Raw genomic sequence first — 18,468 nt, forward strand, 5'->3', positions numbered from 1 at the left:
AATCTTGCGGGGAGACACATGCGCACACACACAAACCTAGAGTCCATTTAGGTTTTCACCTTTTTTCAGAGTTGTTTGAAGTTTGAATTTTCTCCTCCACTGCTTTTTAATCTCATTTCTAATTCCTTAGACTCCTTGGTCAGTTCCTTAACGGTTTGCATTTATTGCAAGCACCTTGGTATTTTTGTTTTTCTTTCTGATAAAAAGTCGCATCTAATGCATAAAGTATGAATTGTTATTAAGAAACCCCAATGAGTTTTTTGATGCTATGGCGACTTTAGAAGAGGAAAAGTCCTTCCAGAAAGATCCATGTAATAACAGTATCCTTTCCTTTGATTTCTTCTTTGAAATATTATTCCTGTTCATGTGTTTTGCTGCCATAGCCTTTTAGCATCGATGATTAGTTTGCAATAGCATTTTTCTCGGTTTAACTCATTTCTGATGTGTGAGAAGTGTATGACTGATGATGTGATGTGGGAAGGAAAGCTTGCCCAGCATGCTGAGGTCATGCGATGCACATTTTGAGTAGGGTCACGCGATGGGATGGTGGAGAGGCTGTCCTGCTGCAGACTGCCGTGTGGGTGTTTCTGTGCGAACCTTGTCTTCCAGTAGGAGCTCTCTGAGCTTTTGGGGATCACCGACAGTATGGGTTTGCCTGCAGCAGGATGACCTTTTCCAGCCATGAAGAAGCTGCTCTACCCTCTTCATGCATAAAATGCCTGAGGCACACAGTGGGTCGGGAGAGAGAAGTCGAGCAAAAAGGACAAGACATGGTAGAACTGCACTGCATACAAATTAGGAGTAAGGTATTAGTATTGTATTTTACCTGCTGTTAGTTTATGTACCAGCTCTAAGGAGGGAGGAAGAACTGAAAGCATGAGGCCACTGGTGAGTACAGATTATCAGTGGTCCTCAACCCAGTAGTGGAAAATCTCTGTTCTGTGATCTTTTCTTTTATTTATTAGAGGAAATGTCCATTTGCCCCCAAATCATCTCACTTCAAAGGATTTATTTTCCCCTTTGCATTCCTTAGGTCAGTGAATATTAATAGCACAGTGTAGCACTGTTTTTTCCAAAGATCTTTTTTATTTTTAAAACTCATGTTTTATGGATTCGATTTCCAAAGCAACCAGTTCCCAGAAGGCTAAAAAACACAAAGATAGAGGTATCTGTCCCTATAGGAAAAACATCTATATCTTGAATGTATGCCTTAAGTCTTGCTTAGGGGCATCTCCTAAGAGAGGATGTTTACAATTAATTTTGAAGGATTGCCGCTTGGAACTTCCCTTATATTCTAACCATAAGTTGTGAAATAAATTATGTAAATTGCAGCTTCTGGTAGCTCAGCCCAGATTGAGCTGATCAGCCCTTTTCAAAAAGTCAGTTCCTTACCAATGCGTCATCTGAGTTTGGTGAGTTTGGAGCCTCTGAGTGACTTTTGAAAAAGATGTGGTGTATATTTTTACCAAAATACCATTTATGCAATATGTGACTAGAAGATGAGAGTAGGAGCATTGTGTCTGTACATTGTTTTTTCTTAAAAATTCAATTTTGTACAACTTGAGGCAGTCCCCCCTTTCCGTTTTTTTACTTTCTTACCAGTTTGTAAATGTTTCAGACAAATCCTATTTTCTATCCAGCTATTGCTGACTGGCTCCTGGCTTCAACACAGGACTGATTACGGTGCCAGGAAATGTTCCTAGATTTTTCAGTTCAGTAGTAGCCGAGTAGCATAATTATTTTAGGAGATTAACCTTCATACTGAGACAGATGGAGTCGATCCAGTCTATGTATTTACTATAGAGGACTAGCCAAACACACAGGATAGCCACACCAGACTACTACAGTCTCTTAGCAGCTACCATCTGCTGATGGCCTTGCCTGATAGGGAATTATGACACATGCTTTCAGACCCTTCAGACAAAGCTGTAGGACTTACCAGTACAGAAAAAATAAATAACAATAGAAGACTACTTTTTTTTTTCTTTTTTTTTTTTCCAAAGAATTATTTCTGTGCTGGTTTCTTTACACCCTGAAACACCTCTTATTGCTTCTCTGTTCTCTATGATTTCTGGCAGAATGGGTCTTTATCTGTTTGGATTACAGAAGCTTTCTATTTTTTTGGTCTTTTGTTGAGTCTGGGGTACTAGAGTGAAGCTATTGTCTATGATGGATACTCTTGGAATTTTGAACAGCTTTGCAGGTTTGAGTTGTACATATATGGAGAAAAATGAGTGGTGTTTCAGCTATCTAATTTTATTTGTAAATCATAGGTAGCTGTTTCTGGCACTAGAAGGTTGATTCCCCTAACTGAGAGAGAATTACTGGAGTGTGTGTTTCCCAGCCAACAAACCATGGAAGACTGGAGCAAAACGTAGTTTTAGATCCTGCTCATGACGCATACACTTGTTCAGTGGCATAGGATATTTCCTGTTGACTGTGTTGTAAAAGCAATTTTATGTTACATGTCCTTTCATCCTAAGCTGAGGCATTCCTGCCTCTCATATTTCCAGTCTCACAGTGACTATAGACACCATTCTCCCCCTTACCCACAGTTTTATTCTTGAGTTCTGCATTCCAGTAACTCTTTTGTTTTGGTCTTTCTTCATAGTCAAGCTGTTCCTAATTCTTACCTTGTAATAAGTGTAGTACAGGGCTTGTCTACACAGAGAAGATAGTGTGAACTGAGGTAGGGTAAGAAGTTAAAGAAGAGCAGCTATTCCTCACTAAATGTCTTTATTTTAACCTAATCCATTCATAATGTGGATTGAATACTCACTATATGCAATAAAAGTCAAGAAAGAAAATATTATGAAATAGTTACAAGAAAATATTACGAAATAGCTACTCCGTGACTCCATGCTGCTTCTCCATATGGACAATTTACTTAAGTTTGTCTCTCCAGCACAACTGACAATAAACAATCATGAAGTGTCATGCTTTCTACATTCTTATGATCCAGTTTTAACTGTTTATAACTCTTAACAGATCCATAATTGGAGCCAGGAATATCCGAGAGGTTAAAAATTCTCTCTCACTCTTTTGACCATCTCTCTTAGAATTTATTGACTCCTCACCATTTTAATAAAACTAAAGTCTGAATTTCTTTTCAGATCATTGCAGTGTAATTTGTTGAAGGATTTCGTGCAGGATATTAATCAACTGTGGTCTTTTCTAGATTTGATTGGGAAAATATCGCAAATTAATTCCTCAAGTGGCGTGAACATTGCACACTTGGCAGAAATTCACCTCTCAGATGTTTAATTTTCAATTCCCTGGATGTTTCCTTGCATGTTCAAAATTGACTGAAGACCAGTAATGCATATAAAGGGACATAATTTTGCTCACCTGAGTTCTGTTGATAGCATAATTTTGTTTTAAGATCTTTTCTGTACTTGATATGCTACAGATTTCTCCTAGCAGTATAATTTGGAAGCATAAATAGTCACACTTGTGCTGATTTCAATTTAGTTTTAAATGAAGTCATGAAGAATTCATAATTTATTCTTGCAGTTTCGTCAACTCAATAAGATGTAGGCCAATACTGGGAGTGTTAAAGAAGCTGACAATAATTTGGTGCATATCCTAAAACATAGAAAGGAGCACATGTTCTGGAAGAGATGAAAGGAGGAACTATGTACCACTTACATATTCTTTAATACATTCGCAATTACTACTTGATCAACTCCTTTTTTGTAGTTCTATTTTGCTCATATTTGAGCATATATTAAAATACCTAAAAACTTAAGGAAGTTTATCTTTTTACTACAAAACATTGAATGTTGCTGAAATATTTCATACTTACTTTAGTACCTTTTAAGCTTGACAAAGTCAGAAAATGGTTTAATTTTTAGACTTTTTTTTGATACATACTCAAAGTTTTTGCCTAATGATTTTTTTTTAAAGAAAACAAATCAAAGGCTGTAATTTAATATGGGCTTCATTTCTTACAAGTTAAAAAAACTAAAACCTTTTTTATGTTATCCTGGCAGCAGTGTATGTGAAAAACTCGTGTACTGCTATTTTATCACCCACAGGTTATCATGCTTTGAAATCTGGCTTAATTTGCTTAGGTCAAGCATTCTCCATAATATTTTCTTAGCAGTTTGTGTTTAAAAAGTTCAAGTATTTGTCCAAATGCTTTTGAAACATTGCATTTCTCAACAGGTTTAACTGGTACAGTTGTATTGCCCAAGTTCAAAACTAGTAATAGAAGCTTCTGCTACATGCTGTTATCACGTAGATAGTGAGATATGTGGTGAGAGAAAATCCGTTTTAGAATTTAAAATGAGTAATCTTTTTCTTTGCTACCAGTATATATGTTACTTAGTATAATCTTTGTAAAACAATACATACACTCAGTATATTCTTTTGTTGTTTGCATTAGAATCTCGCCCTTTGTCACTTCCCGTGAAAACCATGCTGAACTCATCTGAAAGTTGCAGAAGTCCTGAAGAAAGAATGAAGGAATTTATTGGAAGAGTATGGAATGCAGTTAAGCGCCTTACACTTCAGGTAAGATGAAAAGGAAGTGAGAAAAACTATGTCTTTCCAAACTTTATGATATTTTTTATGCATCCTAGTGCTTTTTATGGAGGGTTTTTAAAGGAGCTCCCAGGTTTTACTGTTTTATTTCAGTAGTTTCAAAGTCTTAGAGGCTGAAAAATAAAATACAGATTTTTGGTAAATTAGGCTAAGAATTTTTTCATTTTTGATTATTAGTTTTCAAAATACTTTTCTATATTTAAGGGGAAGATCCTTTAAAGTGTTACGTCAAGAAATAAATGCTCGTCACAGTCTTCTATATTATAAACATAGTTAGCTACCTTTTTTTCCATAATTAGATTTGCATAGTACCTTCCTTTTTAAAAATATTTGAGGAAACTGCATATGATATATTTTGGGGGATGGTGTATGATACAATGCAATGTTATACAGTAGTGGCTCAGATGCTTACCTATGTACCTTTTTATTAAGGATAATTACGTGATCAATCAGATTAAATTCATTCATCCTAGACTGCTTTAGATTGTGGTCAGAATTTTCAGGCATCAAAATATATGCATGCTATACACATACACACACAAACAAAAAGGCAATGTTAGAAATCTTGTGTTTTGATTACATGACCAAATACTAGATGGCTTAGAAAGGCATTAGGACTCTGTGCTTCCAAGTATATATCAAATGCCCGCTTGGAAATTACCCTAATTTAGGATTGTTGTAAACTGTAACTTTTGAACAGTACATTCAGTGAGAATGGTATTTTATGGTACATCAACATGTAGTAGCTGAACTATTTTCACATTAAAATAAAACTTAATTAAATTAAAATTTATTGTCAGGAAATACAATACCTTCCTACCAAGAAAAATATTTATTCATATACAGCCTCCTCTCAGAATTTGTCTGTTTTTTCTCCTGTTTGAGGCAGAAAATAATTTGATTGGGTTCAAAATATTTCAAAGGTTGAAAAGTTTTTCCTGAGCAAGAACCTCAGATTAGTAACTTAATTGCACAACATAGTGAAGTTGAGGAGACACTTTCTGTTAACTTGATCTAGGTTTCATTCAGCTCTTTTATTATTGTTTCATAGGTATTTTGCTTGTTTTCACTTCTTTCTTAATGTTGTCACCAATGGAGAAGAGAATGACTAAATACGGGGAATTGAGAGGTCATTTTTAAGATGTTTGAAAGAAGCTGTATATTTTTTATGTGTTTGGGTGATACCTAGCACAGTGAAACTCCTTATATAAATGAGTCCTGCAGTTTGAGTCATAATGAAAATAATAATCAAATATTTAGGATGATGAAGAGCTGGATCCTTTCTAAATTATAAAAATTGAATAAGGACTAAGATACTGTCTGTTTCTGCTGCTCACATTTTTCATGGTAAGCTTTGTTACATAAGCAAGCAATCAAGTGAATTTTTTTTTTGAAGAATGTGTAAGATTCTAACTTGTAAGAACTAGTTAAAAATTAAGTTTGCCTGTTACAAAGGAGAAAAAAAATGTGTTCAAACTAGTATTTTTTGTGGAGGTGAAAATTGATAGCAGTGATAGGCATAGTTTTTTTTCAAAGACTAATTGGTAAATATAGCCTTACTTTGACATAAAACACTTATGGATTAGAGCTAGTGGTGGCTGAGGATTTATTTATTTATTTATTTTAAGAACTATTTCTCATGTCTGAAGTTCTAGATTTATTTAGTTTTTGAAGGTGGGCTGTTTTGTGGGGTTTTTTTGTTGTTATTTTTTGGTAGGGTACTCAGATACTTTCAAATTTCATCATTACGAATATGAAATTATATTTTTTATCTCTGTTGAAGTTCAATGACCTTATGAAGTCATAGTTTACACACTTCTGATATGTTTCATTATTATTCTTTGATCATACTTGGTAAAGTATATCCAATATCTTGCCAGAAGGGGAAGTAGAAAGTACCAGTAGAAAGTTGCAACAGACTCCACAGAAATAGCACAAACACAGCCAATATCCAAGAATGTGTTTCCAAACAAATATACAGTAGTCCTTCATAGTGAAATATAAGGGATTGGTAGGTGTGCTTGCTGTTCTTCTTGTTGCCTAGCAGTTCCTTTGTCTATTTTATTTAAATATATTTTTGAAGACATAAATGCATATAGATATACAGCTTTTTTCCTTCAATACCAGCCTAAATAGGAAAGGTGAATTTGTGCAAAGCAATGTGTAGATTATTAGAAGAGGAGGGTTATGACCCTGTTTTTTGGTTCAAGTACAGTATTAGATATTTATACCTTTAATAAAATAGACTGTGCATTTAGATTTTCTGTGGATAGGAAAAAGCCAAATTTCTGGATTTATTTTTTTTTCTGGTTAAATACTGGAGCACTTAGACTCTAGCCTTTTTTTCTAAAGCTATTTTCATGTTCCTGGATCTTTTATTAACATGATTGTAGAACAGAAAAGTCTACAGTTGTCGTCAGATAAAACAGAACTTCATAACTTAAAATCATCAAAGGATTATTCTTTTAGTGGAAGTTTGAGCAAGTAAATGTGCTTGGAACCAAAGTAACTGGAAAGTTTATTTTGGATCCAAAGCTGGTACTTGCTTAGCCCTAGCCCTGGCTTGCTAATGATAGAATATTGCATGAAGATTTTGTGCATTGGAGTTGTGGTAAGCTATTAGTATTTTAGTAAAAAGACTTCCATACTTAACTGTAAAAAGTTGCTTTTATTATTTAATTGTTGTAGGATTTTATATGCAGCCTTTAAGTCTTTTTGGCAGTTACACGGTGTAGGAGGTTAATACTCACTTTTCACGTGTTCTTCATGCTAATAGTTGCTAAAATTGTGGAGCAGTATAAACACAGTTATTTTTAATTGGTTGTTAATACTGGATTCCAGTGAGAATAACGAAGGATCTGTATTAAAAGCAAATGAATTAATGAGTAATCTTGCAATGAATGCCAACTAAGAGTGTAATTATTTCGTATAAAGCTTAGCCAGCTATTCCACGTGCTTTTAACTATCCCTGAAATTATTTGAAAAAATAAGTCTGTTTCCTGAAATTATTGAAAATAATATTTTCTTTTAGGCATATAACCTATACAAAATTTTAGTCAAAGTGAAACATTGACTGAAAGAACAGAAGTTGAGGATGAGATTGAGTAACGCTCCTATTTTTTGTATTCTTGGGTCAGGAAGAGACTTTGTGATATTTAACAATTGAGCTATAAGCAGTTATTCAGCAGTTATGAGCTAGGATGATGTCTTATGATGGTTACTTATCACAAACTGTCAAACAAGAAGCTTTCTGTAAATAACAATAAGCTTTTTTAAATGAAGCTTACTTAGAAAAAATAGGAATACTGTATAGTGCCAAGACATAGTGTTTCAAGTGGTAAAAGAAAAATGCAGCTGATCCTTATTATACTCCTTTTTATATACAGGTTGCCTGCTCTCTTAGTCCTCATACTCATGTGCTCTGCTTTCCTTTTATATCTTTTTTATTTTTTTTTTTTGTTTAAAACATGAATTTCCAGCCTGCCTTTTAAAATTTGAACAGACGGTGCTGTCTGGCTCAACTGCAACTGGTAGAGTCGGGTTGGAGTGATTGTCAGAAGCTGAGTCCTACAATAATGTCTACACCATAAACCCACATGGGATGTGTTACGGTGGATCTTTGCCGTTTGGGGAGTAATTACGAGATTATATTCCATATCTGAAACTCCCTGAAAAACAATTCAGCCTTTTTGAGGAGATAATATGATAGATGATGATTAATGCGGAGAGAGGCCATTCCCCAGGAGACAGCTTTATGTGAGTGTCACCTAGTAGGTCATCTTCAACACCTCTAATTGGTTTACATAGCTGTAAAATGTGGGCTAGGGAAGTGAATCTCACTGTTTCACTGTCTTGAAAGGCTGTAGAGGCTCTTGTATAACCTTTCCCTCTTTGTTGTGCTTGTACAGAATAGCTATGGACTGTCACTTGTTTTGCTTTGCTCACTCTCTCCCTACCCACTCTCCTCAGCTCTGAAGACCTAATTCTTGTGTAGTGTATATATTTCACAGTACTCTCTATAGAGCAACATCCTCTTTCTAAAATATGAATTAATAAAATAGTCCGTTTATTCCAGTAACTAAATACTTTCCTTCTTATACAACCGAGATCTTAAAGTCATTATGCTTTTTTAGGTTTATATATTAATGAAAGCTTAGAGCAATATGCTTTGAGTACCTTTTTGAAAGTAGAAGGGAAAATACTGCTTACTTCATAGGTTTATCATTAGCATACGTTACTTAGCATGTGTAGGCCTTGACATAATAGAAATGAAAATAGAGGGTGATACTGTTTCAAGAATTTGTAATAATTCCTTCTCTTTAACACATGAATGTGTTCAGTATTGGCAAAAGAACACGTTGCTACCAAAACTGAAATAAGATCCTTGAAACAGAAAGGATGTTGCCATGGAAAAATGAAGTAACACTCAGTGCAGCTGCGAAGCATTAATGAATAGGATATTTTTTTAAAAGATCATTTGTGTTTGGTGTGGCTTGGAGGGTCCCAACCAGATGGTTTCCATGAACAGGATCTGACCCCCAGCTTGAGGACTTCTTACTGGCAGATTACTTCATTTTCTTTCCCTTGGATTGTCAGATCCTTACATTAATGCAAGATTTACTGCTGCAGATTTATATTCAGTTACATAAATCAGTCACATTTTACATTAAATTCACAATTTTAGACACACAGTTTAACAGTTATTTAAAAAGTGTAAAAAGATTTATATGATAGCTTTAATATATGCTATTGATGTAGTTTAATTTTAAGATATTTGGACTACATATATTTTAAAGCACTTTCTGATTGGTGAAGCAATCTGTAGCACACATTCTCACTTTTTGTCCAACATATAATTCCATCCTTTTAGGTGCAGTCTACCATTCTTTCAGTGGAACTTGTTCTTAGAGAGATTTCCCAGATTCTGTCAGACAAATATTTACAAATCCAATTGAAGTTGGTAGTTGTGTCTTAGTAGAACCTGCCTTTGAGAAGTTCAACAGGTGCAATTCAAATGCTTGAATTTGCACTTACCAGGCCCTGGTGCATCCAAGTTGGCAATTTCTTATATTATTACAATTATTGCATGTTTTACCCTAAAATGTGGAATTTTGCCATGTTTTCTCTGCATTGGCTTTTGAAATCCTGCAATAATGTTTGGCAAATTTCACTTATCCTTGTAAAACTTTAAATGAAACACAAGTATACAAACCATAGCTGTAAGCAGATCTTTAATTTAACATATTCAGGGCCTGATGCTGTCAAGTACACCCCATCAAAATTCACTGTCCAAGTCCAATGCAATTTTTTGAAAATGAATACTAAAATATCCATCTATGGATGGATGAAATTTCCCTCAAGCATTTGAAGGAGTGAAACTATTGTGAGTCTACTTCAATATTCTTGATGCATTGAAGTAAAACAAAAATGACCTGAAGAACTTGTCTTCAATACAAAGCTGTACTGAACTGTAAATTAAGTGTAACAACTCTACTGAGTATTGAGAGCTCTTCTCAAGAGTACTCTGTAAAACATCTCCTGTAGATCCTGCTGCTGGTAATGCGATAAACTATTGCATCTCTCCAGGCTGGTGGAATTTTTGGGTTATTATTACCACATGGTTTGTATATCCAGGCAGTATTTGATGTTAGTCATCATGAATATATATATTTATATATATATATATATATGGATGATCTGTTATAAACTGTTTACTCAGTAACTGTACTGATAAAACAAAAGTTACATTGATCGTAACTTCTTTTGTCATCTATTTATCATTATCTCACAATGGTTTGACCTGCAACTTATTACTAATAGACCAGAAAATGATCTAACGTGTCAACGTAAAAATCTTTGCAAATTGACACAATGACTAATTTACCAGTTTGAAAAAAAAAAAAATCTAAATCTATTACATCTGTAACAATACACTGTTGCTTTTCATCCAGTATAAATAATGTACACTCTGCAACCTTGGATCAATAAACTACTTATCAAAGATGTAATTAACTTCATTTTACAACTCAAACAGTTCTAAAACTAGAAACAAACACAGACTTCATGAAACAATGTATTTATTTTTGCAAAATTCTACTTATATTTTTCTGCAGTGAATTCTTGTCAGTTTGTCTAAGCAAAAGGGCACAAAAATGCTGAAATAAAGATGAATATCTGCGTTCTCCTGACTAGACTGGCAAAGTACTTATGGTGCTCAGGAATTCCAGTTCTCTTCCAAATCACTGTTGTGGTCTTAAGAGATTATTAGCCTTAAGGGAAAGGGGGTGTGATGTACAAACCTTGGTTATCAATTTTAGCTATGATGTCTTTAATGATGGCAAATTGGAAGACTCTGTTAGAAAGTCTAACAGAGTTAGACAGCAAAGAAATGTTCTTTTATCACAGCTACAAATAACATCTTGTATCCAATATTTTGTACACTAGACTTTTCCAAACTATTATGAAGAAGTGAACTGAATCATAGTTTGTACTTGCTTAACAAAGCATTCAAGTGTGCAGGCTGTTAGGACTATTTGATATCCAGGTGCAGAATATTGCTTTTAAGAGCCAAGGAAGACGGTAACAGTCTGCAGCTTACACCACCTCTGAATTAGCAAGTCATGATGAGTTCAGTCCTTTATTTGGACTCACTTAGTCTTGCTAGAAGTTCATAAGAAGATGGCAGAATGGTCATAAATGTTTCAGAGTACCACCATTGTGTGAAAATAAAGAACAAAAAGTGCTATTTCATATGAAATTACATGTATTATATCTGAAAACAGGGCAAAAGCTGAACTTTATTAATTTTTCTCCCTTTTTTAAAAATTTATGTATGTACCTGTCCATTTGTTTTAAAGTCAAATTTTCACCGGTGTTTTTTTTCTAGTTTGTCCGATGATTAACCTTTTTGTACATACACATCACAATCGACTACAAAGTAAAGACAGAATTCACCATGAAATAACTCTTTGCTGAAGTCTTTGTAGAAACTAAGAGCATATAAAATGGTGGTTAGTTCTAGAGACTTAACTGTTGCTTACAAAAACTAATGCACTGACAAAAAAGGAGGACTTCCTCAGTTTTATTGTGAGAAAATTTTCTAGCTGAATCATGCTTCCTGTAAGAAGCTGTTGAAAGGTAGATAGATACATATTCAGTTTGCATGGTAACAACACCATTCTGATGAAATTTACAGACTAAAACGATGCTTTTTCTTCCATCACCTTCCGTAATCATATATTACAAGACTGTTATATTCTCTAACATTTTGTGCTATATTTCCTCTTAATTCTACTAAGAGCCATTTTAAATCAACTGTGATAGATAAGTAACATGAGATTTTGTACCAAAATGAATATGCCATGGGAGGGAGGAAAGGGGAGAAATGATAATCTGTTTCTGAGAAATCTTTCCTGACTTTGTTTTTACAGCTTGAAGTACAGTCATGTTGTGTGTTCCTTCCAAATGACAGCCTGCCTTCCCCAAGTACTATTGTATCAGGTGATATTCCTGGGACTGTCCGAAGCTGGTACCATGGCCAGGCCAGTATGCCTGGCACGCTAGTTGTCTGCTTGCCGCAGGTAAAGATCATGAGTGCTGGACACAAACATATGGAACCCCTGCAGGAAATCCCATTTGTTGTGCTGAGACCCATCCTTGAAGAAGGTAATGTGATAAATTCAAAAATTACTCTTTAATTTCCGTTTATAACTTATATGAAAGTTATCTTCATTTTATTTTGAAAACTTGTGATGCTGTGGCAGTTTTTTAGCAGTATGTTGTATATTAATGATGGCTAAGAATACTCACAACAATCTTTGCCCCATGGAAATCAAAGTGAAATTCATCATCACTGAACTAGCAGTAGTCCTGTAATATGTTTTAAATGTTTGGGGAAGCCAGAAAAAGTAAGGACTGATTTTTTTCAGTCAGTGTTTTTTTCATTCAAGTTATTGTGTAGCCACAAGCAGTTGGTTTGACACAACAGAGGGGGCAGTGAGCTGTGAATTCGAAGACAGAATGGAGGCAGGTGGGGAAAAATATCTTATGCCACCTTTTCTGGGGGGAAAAAAAAAAAGGCGTCTTGGATCTAATATTTGAAGTGAGAGAAGAAAAATATAGCAGACTATCAGAACAGTGAGACTTTATTGGTCATCATGATAAGCAACAGCCATGTTCTGGGTTGTGTGTCTGTAGGGCATTGTAGAAAGGTTTTTGTAGAGAAATAAGGAGAAATTGAGAAAATTGTATGAATGTTTATGGGTGGGATGCTCTTGTGCGTGAGGTAAGGATGAGGAAAAAGTTTGGTAGTGTTTATTTGAAAACCTAATATTTGACAGAGATTTGAATTGTTGACCAATTTGGGGGAAGAATTAAGTTGTAACATTATGCAACTGATTGAGAAATGGAGGGGATAAGCTGTAAAGGAACTAGGAAGTGAAAACAAGCTACTTAAATTTAATATGATTTTGTAATCATATTAAGTCCTTAGAAATGACCACAGTAAATGGCATAGGGATTTGCAGCAGTCTTTTGAAGGAATACCAGTGTAAAAATCTTGGTTTACTCATATTCATGTGAAAAAACATATTTTGGAAATAGGTGCGACAAATATCCCTTAACAGTCTTCAGTCTTGGTTTTTGGATTATTTTGATGGCATCCATGAGATCTAGCCCTATAACAAAGTTGAAAAGTTCATGGAAATGTCAGTGAGCGGTTAGATCATTATTGTATTCTTGAAATATATTATTTGGAAAGTATTGTTGCTATTTTGTGTATTTGTTCTATAATGACGAGAGGAAGATGCAGTAGTTGTTATGCTGGTTTGGGGACGGCCTTTTCTGGGAAAAAAAATACTCTGTTTTCTGCATATATATTGCTGAAACAAGCGGTTATAAAGGGTACGCTGTGAAAAATTGAGGTTGAAGCATATTCAAGAACTACTCTGCTTTTGCAATCTCAAATTTGTTTGGATCTGTAAGTGTTTTCCCTCTTCTTTTGTTTTACCATTTATATTGGTTGAACTCTTCTTCTCCTTCCTATATTTTAACTTAACCTGCATCAACAGAAACAAAATACAGTTCTTAATACTGAAAGTCATATCAGAGGTGTGCTAAATGCAGCCAACTGGGGGGGAAAAAAGAGAGAGTGGTTTTTTCCTAATTACTTTCAGTAGGAATGATCTGTTTTGCTAATCATAGTGACAGATAAAAGATAAATTTAATAAAAGTCTTTTGTTTGCTTTAAGCTGATGATGTAATTTAAACCATTTATAAAAGTAAGAAGTCATTTGAATTTTGTCAAACCCAGATTTGAAGGAAAGATCCTAGTGAGAGAAAAGAATCCCCCTGGTTGGGATAAAGCCTATGGTAAGGAATTTATTTGTGTGTGGCTTTGTGCTCTGGGAATAATGCCAAACAGAAGTTCTCACAATCTTGATATTTTTGATTCTCTAATGGAGTTGTTGCCTTCTCCCATGCCAAAACTCCCCCTTAAACAGACTATTACAAAGTTTTTTCAAAGCTTTTAAGTTAACTTCTTTGTTTCTTCCCGTGAAGAGGTAAATATTTTTTATGGACTTTCATTGGGAGTCTTTCAAATTTGCATTCTGTCTTTGAACAAGACTTCAGGGACATAGCATCATTCATAAAACATGTTACCACCTCTCTGAAATGATATTTATTCAGCCTTGCTTGTCCTGGAAACTATTTTTTGAATCATTCATTCTTTCATGAAGAAGATGTGAAAGGCTTATTTACAAAGATGCATCATTACTTTTAAGAAAGCTGTGTGCTCAGTCATACATGTTTCTTATCACCTGAAAAACTGAAAAAAAGGACATAAAAAAGGGAGCATAGTCATACTGTCATTTGGTGATATTACAGCTTACTCACAAAGACTTAAGATATCAACATATTGTAAAAACTGCGTATACAAAATTCCTTAATCATGTATTTCCATTTGTTTTCAGAGTTTGTATACAGGTCTTTTCTGAAGTAATTTTAGTTTGTAGGGATATTTAAAAGAACTTTTTATGTTCTTAAAAACTTAAGAAGTTAAAGTACTATACTTAAAAGAACTTTTAAGTATAGTATTTTATATATATATAAGTATACTTTATACTTAAAAGAACTTTTAAGTATAGTACTTTGATTTGGGAACATAACTTAGCTCAGTCACACTACGTAGGATATGATCAGAAATAGATTTAACTATGTAAAGAATGAGGTGTTCTGTTGAATTTCTGTTGAATTACAGGTACTACTTAATAAGATCCTTAAAAAAAAGTTTTAGATTACATTAAGTATTATCTTTATAGTTCAAATTAAGCCGATGAGGAAAATTTTAGATCCAGTTATTACCCATGAGGCAGTATTCACTGAAGAAATTAAAACAGTTAGAAAGGAGAAAATAAGTAGAAAGAAACTCCATTTAAGAGCAGGACTGAAATGTTTAGGGAACTGCTTAAAGTGAGCTGTGATTTTCTGTGAATGTTTGTGTGTTTCTGACATCAGCTACTTGACAAATCTTCTATATATTGTTCTAGTCACCCCCCAGAACAGTAAGATAAAACATGGTGAAGTTAGATATGGACAAAAGTTGTTCCGGATGGGACTTCTGAACTGCTATGTGTTCTTCCGAAAATGTTTGCATTCACATTTGAAATGTTATAACAGGAAAAGAAATTGAAAACATGAAGGGAATTAAAATGTTGCTTTGGATGTAGCACTGTGTTTTAGAGTAATAATGAGAACATTTTTGGCATCTGTGAAGTCTTCCTGTGTTTAGAAGCTTGCATTTTAGTTATTTAGAATATTTTCCCGGCTTCCATTTGTATTTTTAAATTAATTACTGATTGTTAGTTTGTTCCCCCTGCTTCAATTTCTATTTTTTTATTTTATTTTTTTTACAATCCTTAACTGGCATGTGTAAGATGTTCTTCTCTGGGTTATACTGGTAATTTCTATCATGCAGTCTTTGTAAATATGTTATTTTTAGGTAAGATAAAGTAAGACAGGTATTTAAGTAAGAAATAGTAAAAATACAGGGGAAAAAAGTGTTCAAAATAGCTTCAATTGTTGCTGCAGTTGCTAGGTGTCACATTCACATTCTCATATGAATCACAGTATAATGACAATTATGTAAATCACTGTATTCCATACATTTAAATATGAGGACAATCCCTGAGAGATGGCGCTTTTTTTGTGAACTATGACAAATTATGTAACCTCACGGATATTTTGTAGCATATGTTTAAACTCAGTAAGTTGTCATGTGACTTGTAAGGAAGTAGAAGATTAGGATATCTAATACTGGTCTCTGAATTAATTGTAATGAAGTGTTTTGATAATAAACTACTACAATACAATAGCAGCATATAGACTTGAACACCCAAAAATGGCAGCTGAATTTTGGCAGTAGTATTTAGGCCATTCCTAGAAATAATTATCTTGCATTAGATTAAAATAATGCTGTATTTCAATATAAAAACATAAAAATAATTTCTGTAAATTGTGAGATGAGTATTTAAGTCATTTGGCCAATTTTTTTGTGGAAAACTATTTGGCCTTCAAATAGTGATCTGGTTCAGCTTATACTCCGTGTCACCATCTCCACAACATGGTAATAATTGTATTCAATTTATCTGTTATGAGTAATGACTTTATAAAGTTAGCATTCACATTTTAGTGACATTCTTCAGGATCTGAATGGCAATGAAGTTCAACTTAAAGAGCTTTTTATCCATGTGAGCTCTTGAATAGCCAGGCTTAAGTTAGCAAGTCATGTGTGTGCTTATGTTTGAAGTCTGTAGAACTAAATCTCACCTGCAGTGAGTGCTGAACTTGGACAAAGCTCTCTGTGCTTTCAACTAGGTGCATATATACAGTCATAATAACTGCTACCATGTTGCATGACTGGGAGTAAGTACAATGCTGACCTAATAGTAACCATTGCAATATCTCTTTATTTAAACATTGCACGAACAAAGACAGAGTAATCGTAGAATCACGGAATGGTTTGGGTTAAAAAGGACCTTAAAGTCCATCCAGTTCCAAACGCCCCTGCCATGGGTAGGGACACCTCCCACCAGACCAGGTTGCCCAAAGCCCCATCCAGCCTGGCCTTGAGCACCTCCAGGGATGGGGTATCCACAGCTTCTCTCAGCAACTTGTGCCAGTGCCTCACCACCCTCTGAATAAAAAATTTCCTGCTTATATATAATCTAAACGTATCCTCTTTTACTTTAAGACCATTGCCCTATCACTATACTCCTTGACAAAGAGCCCCTCTTCAGCTTTCCTGTAGGCTCCTTTTAGGTACTGGAAGGCTGTAATGAGGTCTGTCTGGAGCCTTTTCTTCTTCAGGCTGGATAAACCCAACTCCCTCAGTCTGTCCTCATAAGAGAGCTGCTCCAGCCCTCTGATCATTTTCATGGCCCTCCTCTGGACTTGCTCTACTGCTGAATGTCGTGCAGTACTCCAGGTGGGGTCTCACGAGAGCAGGGCTGAGGGGGACAATCACCTCCCTCACCCTGCTGGCCATGCTGCTTTTGATGCAGCCCAGGATACAGTTGGCATTCTGGGCTGCAAGCGCACATTGCTGGCTCCTGTTGAGCTTCGCATCAACCAACACCCCCAGGTCCTTCTCCTCAGGGCTGCTTTCAATCCACTCTCTGCCCAGCCTGTATTTGTGCTTGGGATCGCTCTGGCCCAGATGCAGGACCTTACACTTGGCCTTGTTGAACCTCATGAGGTTCACCCCGGCCCACGTCTCAGGCCTGTCCAGGTCCCTCTGGATGTCATCCCTTCCCTCCAGTGTGTTGACCGCACCACACAGCATGGTGTCATCGGCAGACTTGCTGATGGTGCACTCAGTTTCACTGTTCATTTCACCATCAAGGATGTTAGATTGTGCCAGTTCCAATACTGACCCCTGAGAAACACCACTCATTACTGATCTCCACTTGGACATTAAGCCATTGACAGCAACACTTTGAGGCGACCATGCAGCCAATTCCTTACCCACCAGGTGGTCCATCTGTCACATCCATGTCTCTCCAGTTTAGAGACAAGGATATGATGGGGGACAAGTGTCAAGCGCTTTGCACAAGTCCAGGTAGATTAGGACAAGAGGCAATGGCCTCGAGTTGTGCCAGGAGAGGTTCAGGTTGGAAATTAGAGAAACTTCTCAGAAAGAGTAGTCAGGCGTTGGAATGGGCTGGCCAGGGAGGTGATGGAGTCGCTGCCCCAGGGGGTGTTTAAGGAAAGGTTATATGTGGGCATGGACATGTGTGTGGACATGGTTTAGTGGGTAATATTGGTGGTAGGGGGGTGGTTGGATCAGATGATCTTGGAGGTCTTTTCCAACTTTAATGATTCTAGGTGATGTCTTCTGCTCTTATACACATTACAAAAGTAATTCACTCTGTAGAAAAGAAGTCTTGCCAAAATGTAGCAAATAAATTATGAATTCCAGAAAATTGTCTGGTGATCAGGTCAGCCAACTGCCAAAGATCTGAAAGTGGTATTTCTAATTTTAAGAAGTTATCAAAACAGTTGATCTTAATAAATACATTTTCAGGTTTTTCAAACATAAGTGATCTTTAGAGAAATTAAAAATAAGTATTTATGACAGCTAAAGGTCAGGAACTAACCAGAATCTTCAACCGTACTAGGGCTCTTTCATGTGTATCTTTTATATTCTTGCCAGTAAGAGAAGAGGTGAGCTCTGGTTCCATTAAAGACAATATAAGTTTTACTTATAATATTTTAGTATAAAAGAATCTCAGCAATTAGATGATGAAACGTGGATGGTAAGGTTAGACATATAGAGAAAACATCTGCAAAGTGTGGCACTGGCTTTTTTCCATCCTTTATTCCTACTAATAAACGAGTTTTGAAATAAAATCTATAAACACTGTT

General features: G+C 35.4%; 1 protein-coding gene across 10 annotated transcripts in view; it reads left to right on the top strand.

Moving 5' to 3' along the window:
- Window positions 1–18,468, top strand: part of VPS13B (vacuolar protein sorting 13 homolog B) — a 477,988-nt gene that overhangs the window by 229,107 nt on the left and 230,413 nt on the right. For all 10 annotated transcript variants that reach the window (XM_080583158.1, XM_080583153.1, XM_080583155.1 and 7 more), the window contains 2 exons: window positions 4,388–4,515; window positions 11,976–12,210. In XM_080583158.1, coding sequence (XP_080439284.1) covers window positions 4,388–4,515; window positions 11,976–12,210 — 363 coding nt within the window. The remainder of the gene's footprint in view (window positions 1–4,387; window positions 4,516–11,975; window positions 12,211–18,468) is intronic.

Source organism: Anser brachyrhynchus (genome assembly GCF_964034855.1).
Source record: "Anser brachyrhynchus genome assembly, chromosome: 2".
Taxonomy (NCBI): Eukaryota; Metazoa; Chordata; class Aves; order Anseriformes; family Anatidae; genus Anser; species Anser brachyrhynchus.